The following is a 13577-nucleotide window of genomic DNA, read 5'->3' as shown; positions in this document are numbered from 1 at the left end:
TTATTAAATTAGTGGAAAATAAATTAGGAAAAAGCCAAGATATGAATGTCAGTGTGAGAGCGAAGAAACTTGTCGATAATATAGTAGATGCGTTGGATGCTACAGCACCTAGAAAAAAATTTAGAATTCCGAAAATATGGGAAGGGAAAAAGTGATTTTCGGATGAAATAAGCAGCGGCTAAAAGGGATGCGTACAGTAAAGCGTTGTATGATGACACGGATGAAAATTGGTCACAGTTTAAAATCGAAAGAAATGCAGTGGTTAAACTAATCAGGACAAAGAAAAAAGAATACTATGAAAATATGATAAATCATAACAAGGGAAATCCGACATCTATGTGGAAAACCTTAAAAGAAATAATAAGGGGCGAACCAACGGGTACAAAAAAAATAGAGAATATAGATTTTGAAATAGATAATACTGAAGGGTGCAATATAGCTAATAAATTTAATTTATATTATATACAGAGTATTGAGAACATAGTAAAATCTATAAGAGATAAGTTAGGAAGTCCAGGTAAAAGAATTATTTTTGTTATTGAAAGCGAGGGAATAATGGAAAATTTTGAGATGATTAGAATAGAGCATTTACAAAAAATTGTTATGGAACTACCAAAAAAGAAAGGCACGGAGGAGGGATTAACTAGTGATATACTTAAAGCAGTATTTTATGTAATAAAAGAGGAATTTATTGATATAATAAATAACTCTTTGAGGGAAGGTTGCTGTCCAGAAGGTTGGAAAACGTCTACGATAATACCGATTCCAAAAATAGAAAAAGCCAGAAAAGCAAGTGAATTTAGGCCTATTAATATGTTACCAATATTCGAGAAAGTATTAGAATTAGTAGTTAAAAAGCAAATTGAGGCGTATTTAGAAGATAACTGTATTATAACAGAACATCAGTCAGGTTTTAGAAAACAGTATTCGTGTGAAACAGCGATTCAAACCGTCATTGACGAATGGAAACTGGTAGTTACTGAGGCAAAAATGGTGGGGGTAATTTTCATGGATCTCAAGCGAGCATTTGAAACGATAGATAGAGAAAGACTGTTAGAGAAATTATATCAATACGGAATTAGAGGAACAGCTTTAGAATGGTTAAGATCATATTTAAAGAATAGAACACAGCAGGTACGATTTAACGATGAATGGTCTACATTATTGGCCACAGAATATGGAGTACCACAGGGATCTGTATTAGGACCTTTGTTATTTATAATATATATAAACGATATAATTAAAGTCTGTCCGGAGGGATGTAATATAAATATGTTTGCAGACGATACGCTAGTGTATGTGACTGGAGAGAGTAGTGCGGAATTAGAAAGAAAAATGAATATGGCATTTGTTACAGTGGAAAGATGGATGAATACAAATAAGTTAAAAATGAACGCAGGGAAAACGAAATATATGATAGTTCGAAGTATAAGAAAAGAACTGAGAAGTAACATTACACTGAAATGTTTGGATGGAACGGAGATAGAGCGTGTGGAAAGAATGAGATATCTAGGCATAATTATTGACGATAGGTTAAGATTTAAGGACCACTGTGATTATATGCTAAAGAAAATAGGGAAAAAAGTGAGTTTTTTAAATAGAATAGGTAACTACATATCGGCATACACTAGATGTATTATATATAAGTCAATCATAGCGCCTCACTTTGAATATTGTGCGACGCTGTTAATTGATATGGGAGAAACACAACTGAATGAATTGCAAAAAGCGCAAAACCGGGCCATGAGGGTCATATTGCAATGTGATAGATATACCAAAGTGGAGAGTATGCTGCAAGCGCTGCAGTTTATGTCCATAAGACAGAGGCTGAATTATAATGTGTGTATATTTATCTTTAAGATTTTAAAGAATGTTACCGGATCAATTAAGAAATAAGTTAACAATAGTGGGAAAAGAGAATGAAAGACAGACACGGCAAGCTGGGGACATTGTAGTACAGTTTCGTAGAACAACGAGTGCACAGAAAAGTATGTTTTATGAGGGAGTGAAAATGTACAATGCCCTACCAGCTGAAATAAGACGAATCGAAGAACTGGAAGCGTTTAAGCGAGAGTTAAAGGAGTATATTGTAATTAATGTAAAATAGACTTGTATTTTACAAATAGCTGAGAAAGCTAATAAATATCAATCAATCTCTCTCTCTCTCTCTCTCTCTCTCTCTCTCTCTCTCTCTCTCTCTCTCTCTTTCTCTCCCTCTCTCTCTCTCTCTCTCTGAAAATATTTGGAGGGTACATATGTTTTTCAAACAAAGAAAAAATCAATTCCAAATATAGCCACGGTTTATTTTATTATATATTTCTTTTAACAATCTGAAAGAATTATGAGTTATTTATTTGTAAAAATATAAATGATGACGATATTAAAATTATATATTTATTTTCACTTTTGCAAATAGTATTATAGTTTATTATATTCACTCTTATGTGACGTTATTTGAAAACCTGTAATCATTGCTGTAAATTAATATTCGTTTTAACTTATATAATATAATATTATAATATTCGAGATGGCCGCGGAGGTAGTGACAGGCGGAAAGTAATGCTCCGTGTTGGAACGTGAAAAAAGTGGTTTGTTGGGTGAGATGGAGGAGAAGGAAATAAGAGGCGGATAGAGGAATACAGGAGGAGTTGATGGTGATGGTGAGCGTGAGAACGAAGTAGAAAGGATTTTATGGAAGGTGGAATAATATAAAGCAACGGGAAGAAAGGACGAGGAGACGTGACGTGGCAGAGGAGATGAGAGAGAGGGCGCTGGACAGTGAGGAGAGGTTTAAGTGAGAGAAAGGGTAGATGGAGAGGGCGCCACGGAGGTTGCGGCAAGTAGAGAGTTCGAGCGGTTCAGATGGAGACGGCGAAGGAAGGTGGATACAGGAGTGGAAGTGGAAAGAGGGCGCCACCGGTATGATCGACACGTGCAGGGTCGATAGCGACCCAGCTGACAAATGTTTTGGAAGATTGGAAGAAGGTTAGAGAGCGGGTGGAAAGTGAGAGATAATGGAGATTGAGAAGAAGGGACGCTGATAGAGCCGGAAATGGAAAAAAGGAAGAGGTCTGAAGAAAAGTTAAGAGACGGTAGAAGAGAGGATACGGTGTTGGAGAGAGAGAAAGTCGGAAGATGGAATGGATGAAAGAGGGAGTGAGAGAGACAAAGGAGATGAGAGTGATAATGGAGAAGATGCTGAAGGTGATGGAGAGGAAGTCGGAGAGAGAGACTGAGGGGGAGGAAGGGAGAGGAAGAGTGGAGAAAAGGCTAGAGGGACTGGAGATGATGGAGAGGTTATGGAGGAAGAACGTGGAAGGGGAGGAGAGATTGGAAGAGGAAGGAAGAAAGAGAGGAAGGAGTGTAAAAAGAATGAGTCGGAGAGCGGAGAAGACAGGAGGTGAGGGAAGCGGAGAACGGATAAAAGAAGAGAAATGTGAGAAGAGGACGGAAGAGGGGGGAGAGAAGAAGAAGACAGAGGAAGAATTGGAAGAGAGCGGACGGAAGATGACAGGGATGAAGCAGTGCAGCGGAGGGTGGAGGGGAGAGAGAGAGGACAAAACGGAGGAGAGGAGTAAGAGCGGAATCGGAGGAAGCAGAAGGTTAAAAGAGTGAAGAGGAGAAAGGGGGGAGGTTTTAAGGGTAAGAGGGCATGGGAAAAGGAAGGGGGAAAAGGGAAGGAAGACTGGAAAGGGGGGTAGGGAAGGGTGAAGTAGAATAATTGTAAAGTCGCCTAAGGCTAGGATACAGGGGAATCCAGAGGATGGCAAGAAGTAATGCTTTGGCAAGTCCTTGTCATCCCCGTAAGCGCCAGCGTAGGTACCCGCTGTGGTTTTAGTGCGGTAGGTCTTGGACCCCACCGCCGATCCATACGTGGGTCGGTGATGGGGGACAAGGAGTCCCACATAACCCTCGTCCCTACCCGGGGGCGAGTGGTACCATGAGGTTTCCACAGCGCCAAAAAAAAAAGGATACAGGGGAATGATGTATTTATGTGTGTGTTTGTCCGAAGAAGTTTCTGTGTAGATGAGAGATGCAATGGAAGGAGGGAAAGGAAGGGACGCAGAAGAGGAGACAAGACCAGGCAAGGAGAGGTTGGAGGTGAAAAGAGAGGAACAGGAGAAATGGGAGAAGGAAGGAGGTGGAGCGGGGAAGAACGAGAATGAGGATAATGGCTATGATATTCTGTGTGAAAGTATTATATGATAAAGGAAGAGAGGAGGATGTAAGGGGTTTTGGAGCTTCCCTAAAAAGCTTCTAGGCAAACCTCTAGGGGAAGCTGAATAAATATGACTATGACTATGACTATATAATAATATTCAATTATGAAAAGTATTAATTCTTAAAATAATATAAATTGGATTATTACATACTTTCACCAAACGCTATGTATTTAAATAAGGAAAAAAATGACGTGAGTGATGATATATGAAATCACAACTTTGATCTTTGTTTGTGAGACGATAGAAGTTTGTAATTCTAAAAATCATTGTGAGAAAAAAAAACTTTTCATTTCAGAAGAAACTTTTTAGAGAGAGAACTTTTCAGCAGAAAAAAGAAAAAAATAATAATAATGATTTCTGTCACATTTTGGAGAGCGCTCGGTATATACGTATTTTCTCACTCCGTCAAGAATAGTCCACCATACTCTCTGAATCTTGTTAAATTCTGAAAGACGCGCGCTGATTTCTTTCGTCACAAACACCTTTCAAAGTGAACGGCGTCCTCCTCGTCCCGCAATGTTCCATCACGAGGAAAACTTACTCAGGAGAAAAATTCCAGATGTAAATCCCGGCTGTAGAATAATGTGAAATATAGTTCATTATAGTTCAGATATAAATATTTAACAATTAGTAATAAGGTTAAAAAAAAAGGAAAAAACAATATTTCTATCTGTGCGAACTACGCGAAGCGAGGTGCAGGCGCGGACGAGATGAGCGACGAGTGAACGGAACACAGCACAAAAAAGGAGAGAAGAAAAGTTTTCAACGAACAAAGTGGTGCTATATTTACAAATGTACAGTATGCACTAAGTGCATGTGCGATGCACTTCTTTCGCGACAGAACTTGCGAAAGATGCAGGAAGTGCTATATCTCGAAGGAGTCGGTAGGCAAAGAAAGTGCGAATGATTGTGTAAATTCTCGGTCTGTGCGCATGGAAGTCGACAAGACGAGAGCTCGATAGGGCGCCGGACGAACGGTTCGTTCCACTATCCCACCGACCTTCGAGAAGATTTCAAAATAAAAACACCGTACTTGTGATTTTATTACACAAAGATATAGAATCCTCTCGAAAGTCGGAGGACAAAACTGTTTGTTGTCACGTTTATTTTGTTCACGGGACGGTTACCCGTGAACGTTCGAACGGCGGCGATACCTTTCGCGCGAAATGCGCGCTGTGGCATGAGTAAGCGGGGGGGGGGGGGGCGTTGGCATGCGATTGGCGCACCAGCGTATAGCGCGAGTCGTCGCCAAATTTGATTGCGCTGATTATCGCGAGGCGCTACGCGCTTACCGCAAGGCGCAACACGATGCAATTTTCACCTCTCTCTCTCTCTCTCTCTCTCTCTCTCTCTCTCTCTCTCTCTCTCTCTCTCTCTCTCTCTCTCTCTCTCTCTCTCTCTCTCTCTCTCTCTCTCTCTCTCTCTCTCTCTCTCTCTCCCTCCCACTCTTTCTCTCTCTGATCCGCAACACTATCCTTTTAAATTTGTAATAATAAATTTTTATATAATATAATATTTATTAAACAAATAAATATGAATAATTTTTTTAATAATATAAATAACAGAAGAGAAATACGTACACACATCTATATAATTGAATAAAATAAAAGTATAATATAAATAATCACAAAATGATAAAAATTTTGAATAACTTTTTTTCCTAGTACAAGTATGTCAAGGGATAAAATAACATAATGCCTTATTAAAACAGTGTCGACGTAAAATCGAATGCATAAGTGGAATATAAAAGTAAAATAATGATTGTGGATTAGAGATGACCTTGATTCCAATATTATCGAGAAGGAGAGAGAGACAGAAAGAGAAAGAAATGCAAAGTGTAAAACTTTTTTAATATTTTGGCAAAAGCTGTGTATACTTATTGAAGTAGGACGCTTGTCATTCATATTACATTTTAAAGTATAATTATGAGACATAGAAGAGTTTTACCGGTGCACATAAGCATACATTAACGTAAATAAAATTTTATTAGTAACGAGATATAAAGATTTTATGAAAAAATATCCATATCTATGATACAGATATATTTTCTTCATTTTAAGGTGCATTATTCTCTTTTAAATATATATATATATAATATATATTAATTTTAAAAAAAATATATATATGTAGTGTAAATTGCTATGAATGTAGTCAACGAATAATTTGAATAAGGATTAAAAAGCCTTTTGATGACTGCATTTAAAAGTTGTTCAGTTCAACAGTAGTTGCAGACTATCGTTTTAACAATTAATCAAAAAAATTATCGCAACACGTAATTAATATCAAAATTTAGCATAAATTCAAATAAGCGTATCTCTGCGAAAAATTGTCGTATTTCAAAAATTTTTTTTTTTGTTTTAATGGGTGAAGTCTCTACTTTAAGGAACTTTTGTTCGATTTTGATTTTATTCTCTCCCCCTTTCTCCATCCCTTTAAAAGGGGACGTGTTTTTTTTCAAAAAATTGCATAGTTTGACGAACTCTACGGAGTGTATTAAATTTTTTTCGCAAATATCATCATAACTATCGTAAAATATAGACTTCTCTCTACAAATTAAAAAAAAATTGAATACCGTACGATTTTTTTTCGCGAAGTTACAGCATATTAAAGTTACCTATGCATTTTTGCCTATATATTTAATTACCGCCAACATTAGCATTACCCGATAGGCACTACGGGGAGATTGCTGGTCGGATTTTGCCCATCGTGTGTGTGTGTGTGCGCGCGCGCGCGCCTGTGTGTGTGTGTGTGTTGGGGCAGGGATATATGTGTTCGTATTTAAAATTGTATATTTCTGCCTCGTCTTCGAATGACCTCTTGCAGGCGCTTACGCATATTAATGCAGGCTCTAATTGTGGTTTGCAGAATTTCGAACCATATTTGATGTAGGACTGCTTCCAATTGCTGGAAATTGGTTGGTTGTCTTTCAAAATCATGCAGCCATCTTCCCATAAAAGGTCATCCGAAGACGAGACAGAAATACACAATTTTAAATACGAACATATATCCCTGCCTCAACACACACACACACACACACACACACACACAATGGGCAAAATCTGACCAGCAACTTCCCCGTTGTGCCCATCGGATAATGTTAATGTTGGCGGTAATTGAATACATAGGCAAAAATACATAGATAACTTTGCTATGCTGTAACTTCGCGAAAAAATATCGTACGGTATTCAATTTTTTTTTAATTTGTAGAGAAAAGTTTTTACGATAGTTATGATAATATTTGTGAAAAAAATTTAGTACACTCCGTAGAATTTGTCAAACTATGTAATTTTTTGAAAAAAAAACATGTCCCTCCTTTTAAAGGGATGGAGAAAGGGGGAGAGAATAAATAAAAATCGAACGAAAGTTCCTTAAAGTAGAGACTTCACCCTTTAAAACCAAAAAAAAATTTTTTTAATACGACAATTTTTCGCGGAGATACGCTTATTTGAATTTATGCTAAATTTTGATATTAATTACGTGTTGCGATAATTTTTTTGACGAGTATATATCTAATAATCTACTCTCTCTACAGTATATATTTCTGTAAATAATATTTCAGACTATTGCTAATTAAGGACAAATGCGAAAAAAATGGAAGCTACGTAGAGTGAGAATTTGATAATCTTCCTGGAACGAAGGGAGCAAATTGGAAAAGGCTTATGATTTAATGAATACACACAACGAGAGTCGATTACAAAATTTTCGAGCCCAATTTCTTTTTAGGTCAAAGTACGTCATATCGCGAGGGCGCCAGGACACGTTCATTCGCAAGCACGTGGTGGTACACCTGGAGGTCGCCCTGAGAGAATCGCGAGCTTTCAAACTCCACAGCAGTCAGTCGTCAGCCGCCCGTGCTGTACCAACCCGGAGTGCTATTCTCTTAAATATCGTAAACTTTGTTTCTTCTCATTGTTAATACAAGGCTAACATACCGAAATCATTAGATCTCTGCTGGTAAGTGATTAATTAATAAAAATAATTAATTTAACAGACAAATAAATTTGAGTATAAATGTTTTTCATGTGCTTTTCAACTCATAAATGCTCAGTGAGAAAGAGTGAGGGAGAGAAGGGGGGAGATATGTATAATATATATATAAAATAAAAATAAATTGTTAATTTATGCAAATATTTTCTTTAACAGATTTTGTAAACTTTGATACATTTTAAATATGAATCGTGAAAAGACGACTTATTTTATATATGATCAATAGTAAATAGTTTTATAATAATTAAAAACACACATACGTTGGGGATCGATAAAAGCTCGTTAACCATATGCATTGCTTAGTTACAGTTTCCTTTTGTTTTTGTCCATAATCGTAGCTTGTTACGTAATAGTTAGTTTCCTGTGAGTGCTAACAAAAGAAGAATAAAAAAAACCGTGCAAGTTGCAATAACTACAATACATTCATTGACTTCTTTTTAAAAAAATAATGCGCGAAGGAGACAATATCTTTGTCATGTTTATAATTTATACAAAGAACAAAAGAAATCTTCTTTCTCTCTTCTTTCTCTCCCTTTTCTTTCCTTTCTCTTTTAATTCGCGGTTAATACGCAAGATACTTGAAAGAAAGATTACTCTTTCTTGCCATTATTAGCTATACTTTTTATAGATCTGTGTAAAGTTGCGTTTTAACTAGTATTATTTTTTTAACAAAAAATTATATTCAAAATAACTTGTTCCTCATTTTTGCCACCTTGAAGATTTTACTTTTAATTTTTATTGATTAACTTTTTATTGATTCTATTCACGTATACTTCTTTTACCTCGATTTTTCTATATTTCTCTGCATCTATCGACAAATGCAATGTTATTGCAATATATCTTCAATTTATATGACATAGTAAGTGAAATTTAAATAATATTTAAACATATATAATATGTAAAGTGTGAAATTCTGTAACGTGTATGTATCATAAATCTCCGAAAAATATACATAATATCAAAAATTTATTCTAATTTCCGGAATCGCTACTAGTTTTTTAACTACGCGATCATTAAATGGCGCGCTTGATGATGTTTTGATATTACAATATGCATTTATTCGCGACACAGCAAAGCAAACACCATCGTAGTCCGCATTTTCGGAAAATTATATCCTCTTGAATGATGCATATCAGCCGATAACGAACATTGCAGCTTCCTATAATCGATTTCACGTGCCACGACGAATAATGGTTGACACGATCAGCGATCCGTCCTATCCGTCTTCCTATGTAAATGATTCGTTACAAGGGAGATCGTAAGCCAGCCAGTTCAATTTCCATCGTCAGAGGTGTGTACACCTACACGAGCGATCCGCAGTAGTACTATGTCAGGTATAGCGGGTCAAAACAAACCCCCACCACTGGCGCCGACCCCCCACCACTCGGTCACTGACGTCGTCCCCCCACCACACGGTCACTGACGTCGTCCCCCCACCACTCGGTCACTGACGCCGGTTTTTGGTCGGATAAGTCAGGACTCCCCGCTGGTTTTCGATTAGATAAGACAGGGTCACACCTCATATCTGGTAGCGATATTATTATTAGTGATAATGAAGCACTTAAAAGTTAAACAATAGAAACAAAGGTCGGTGACGGCGTGATGAAAGAAATAACAAAATTATCGCACGGTTGAAGATTACAATAGAGCTTTATGAGAGTGTTTCACTGTTAAAAGAAAAAAGGGAAAGAGTGGAAAGAAAATACTGGATAATTTAAATTTAAAAAAAGACATTTATTCATGGTGATTTTACAAAAGTCAATATACTTATTACAAATACATAAGGTTAAAAGTGATACATAGGAGTATGTTATTAAAATTACAGAATATCAGTTAACAACTACGATGACATGTTTCTTATTTTAGCGGAGAAAAATTTTGCGGAATAAATTTACGACTAATCGGTCGTTGTGTTCACAATTTTCGATAAAAAGAGTAAGAAACTGATTAAGATCGTAACCGACATAATATAGAAATACACAGTTAAATTGTCCGCAAGTTTGTGAAAAAAATCCTTGTAGTTGTCGAGTGTTCCATCGGTGGATGATGGAGTTTCGTCGAAGACGAAGGAGAAATCCGGGCTCCAGGGGTGGTATTCCATAGCTGTCGAAGTAGGTGCCTGTTGCGTGTTCATCGAGGAAAAAGACGACCCAATGTTCTCCAGGTCGATTATGATCGTCTGTATTAGCGACGATAGCCGTCGACTTCGTCCACACCCTCGGAACTCTGTCGGAGGGATAGACACCCACATGCTTGGCATCGATATGGCGCAATGCTTGTAGAATTTCGCAAGAATTAATTTTTTTGGTACAAAGACGAACGCGTGGATCCTGGTATTATTTGAATAACTTCGTCTTTTATTTCTCCCTCTGTAACGTTTTCGTTCGTCGATTTGAGCTTCGCAAGACTTTCTTCTTTTACTTCTTCTTTTTCAATCGTCTGCTCGGCTCACGACAATTTTTTTATCTCTAATACATTATCCGTTTGAGTTTTAATATTATGAATTAGAACGGGATTGCCATTTACGCTGCAGAGTAATCCTTGTCGCAGCTGGTTTTCACGCTTTCGTAGCTGACGTCGTCGTCGCTGTCACTCAATTGATAATTTTCGGGGGAACTACAAGTATCGGGTTAATTTACGCTGAGAGTATCGCTGCTGCCGCTATTATTTTGATCGAGTAGCCAACGTTTCAATTTGTAAGCGTTATGTAACGCGCAATGAAAGATTTTTCGAATTCCGTGATGAGCGCAATATTGTCCGCACTCTCCCTCTAACATTAGATTTTTGAATGCTGGAGAGATACCTTCCAAATTATATATCTCTCTGGAAAGTAGATTTCGCAAGTAATGTGCTTTTTCACTGCCTCTAACGTAAATGTGACGCGTGTGCCTTATAATTTCACGTAAATGCAATGTAAAATATTTTGGATTAGCCTCGCCATCAAACCATTCGATCCCATGATAATTTCGTGTGAGCCAGCAGTTTTGTCGTCTTACTTTTTCGGGTAATTCAGTGAACGGATGCGGCGGCATCATAATCCAGTGGTCGACGATCGACGCGTTAATCGCGACAACCGCGACTTCCTTGGGAAGAAACTTCTCGCTCGCATCGCGGAAGCCTTGTATGTCGATGACTATATCCATATTGCGAAGAAAAAACTTATACGTTTTTGTTGGCGAGGTTTAAGCTTTTCACGAACCGTCGACGAGAGCGTCTCGAAGGAAACTGATATTTCTTTTCGTTACATTATAAGTTCTTTTCTCGTGAAACGCATCGGCGAATGAAAGTGGAGGAGGGGGATAAGAAAAATACGTAAAAATGTTTAATAGAATATGTTGCAACGAGAGGCATACCGTGATAAAAAATTTAACCGGAAAAATCGACAATGACTTGACGAGACGAGTCGATTTCTATTACATTATCAAATTCTGCGTAAACAATACAGTTAATTGTCTCGGTGAGCGCCTTTTCGAAACGTACCTCTAATCGTAAACTACCGTGTCTCACGAGATTCCAATGATCAGAGCAATTAGCGGACAAATCAGGTGTGAGATCAAAAGCAAAAAGAGTGTGTCCCTTGGAATAATCATCTCTACTTATAGAATTCCCCCATATTCCCTCTAATTATAGAAGTTCAAGAAATGGATGCCCGTTTCCCTTACGTCGATACGTAAAGCGATTCTTCCGGCGAGAAAATCGGCTGTAACGATTTACTAGGAAAATTTGTGTACCGTCGACGTACAGAGAGAAGAAATTTATGCTGTAATTTTTAAAATTAAACGGATTTAATTTTCTATCTCCATTAAATGCTTTGTTATTAACGAAACCGACTATTATTCGTTTCGGCAGTTGTCCGAATATTACGTTATCTAATGATTCCCCCACAACACACACCGCTGTGAATCGTACATGTTTTAACCTCGACTCTCGTAAGCGGATATTTAGCCGTAACTTTACTCAGCATTCTAGCATGTGCAAGTAACACTCCGGCACTTAGTTTCGCTCTTCTCACTAGCAAACTGGCATCGAGAATATGTATTTTCGACATGCTGTTGCTTTCCATGAGACAAAATAAATCTTTCGAGCGGACGAGTCTTAATCTTACTTCCACGCCGTTAATTAAGAATTTGTTTTGATTGAAAACGTCGCAATGCAGATGTCCTATAAGATTTATCGCTCGCCCGTTGCGAATGTAATGGGCGCGTCTCACGAGAGCGGTATTGCCTTTCGATTCCAGCGATTCGTCCATGCAACCCGGTGTGTCCGCGTCCCATAGACATGAAGTTAGATGAGAAGTTTTTGCGGGTGAAGAATAATTTAACAATGCCTCGATGTACGCGCGATAAGCGTTATTTGGAGGCGACACGAGCTTTTGATTGAAATACACGTCGACCTGATTGAAGATAGAATGAAGTAAATGATTTACGGGTCCTACGATGGTCTCTGCGGCTGCGTCGGTTGTTCCTGGAGCTCGAGCCGTTGAATCGTCGCCCGATTTTGCACGCACGCGAAGACTCAGCAGGGTATGCGTGAGATCTAGATATTCTTCGCCGTGACCAGGGACGAATTCTATCGGTGAATCGTCCGAGAGAGAAGTCACGGGTTTGTAATGAATCCATTGCGAGCTCTCGATACTAGTCTGCGTAGGCGGTAAAGAAAAGAGATCAAGTTCGCTCTTTAAACACTCGTTTGAATGCGTGTGAAGAAAAGACATACTTCACTGACAATTATTTCGTCGTTGTTGTCTTCGTCGTGGTTCAAGGTGTGTGAATTAAAATAGCGTTGTTAAAGAAAATATATCAGATACGGTACGTTTTTTGCCAATTTTACGTCGTTTCGCAGTTGTGCTGTCTTTTTACCCTCGTACGGGTTTTCTTCCTCTTATTCTTTGATGATTTCGTCTTCTTTTTTGCCTTGATTTTCGATAAACTTTTCTTATTCGAGCGACGGCATTTAACGATGCGCATATCAAGCCCGGCAAAAGGGAAATGAGCTACGTATATTTTCGCTTATATTCCGATTTATATTCCGAACCTTTCATGAGGCGAGTTATTTTTTCTTTAGCCTGTCTTTTGAGATTGTTATGCGATTCTTTAAAACGATGTTTGGCCGCTACCTTGAACGGTGTATTGTTTTCTACATCATCGATTATATTAACGCTCGCGCGTAAAGCCTCTTTACCCACTGCCCGCGCAGCAGTACCTAGATAAGGCAGCACGTGTCTGAATAAGCCTCCGAGAAAACTCCCGATACCGTGCCCGCGTTGATAGGGTGATCCGGCGAAAACTCGTGGAATTCCATCTCCGCGAGCTCCTCCGTTCTGTAATTCGTCGTAATACGTCGAATAATAATCCATCAGCAGAGAAA

General features: G+C 38.1%; 2 protein-coding genes across 2 annotated transcripts; both read right to left on the bottom strand.

Annotated features, from left to right (window-relative positions):
- Nucleotides 1-10840: 10840 nt before the first annotated feature.
- Nucleotides 10841-11353, bottom strand: LOC145937862 (uncharacterized). The gene has a single exon (XM_083041224.1). The coding sequence runs from the start codon at nucleotides 11351-11353 to the stop codon at nucleotides 10841-10843; it is 513 nt and encodes a 170-aa protein (XP_082897350.1).
- A 722-nt stretch (nucleotides 11354-12075) lies between these two features.
- On the bottom strand, nucleotides 12076-12924 carry LOC145937861 (uncharacterized). Its single transcript, XM_083041223.1, has one exon. It carries the CDS (start codon nucleotides 12922-12924, stop codon nucleotides 12076-12078), a length of 849 nt encoding a protein of 282 aa, XP_082897349.1.
- Between the last annotated feature and the right edge of the window lie 653 nt (nucleotides 12925-13577).

Source organism: Prenolepis imparis, unplaced genomic scaffold (assembly GCF_030444845.1).
Source record: "Prenolepis imparis isolate NDT839.2.m4 unplaced genomic scaffold, iyPreImpa1.0 SCAF_6, whole genome shotgun sequence".
In the NCBI taxonomy this organism is placed as follows: Eukaryota; Metazoa; Arthropoda; class Insecta; order Hymenoptera; family Formicidae; genus Prenolepis; species Prenolepis imparis.
Note: the sequence above shows the minus strand (reverse complement) of the source record. Positions and strands in the feature narration are given on the sequence as shown.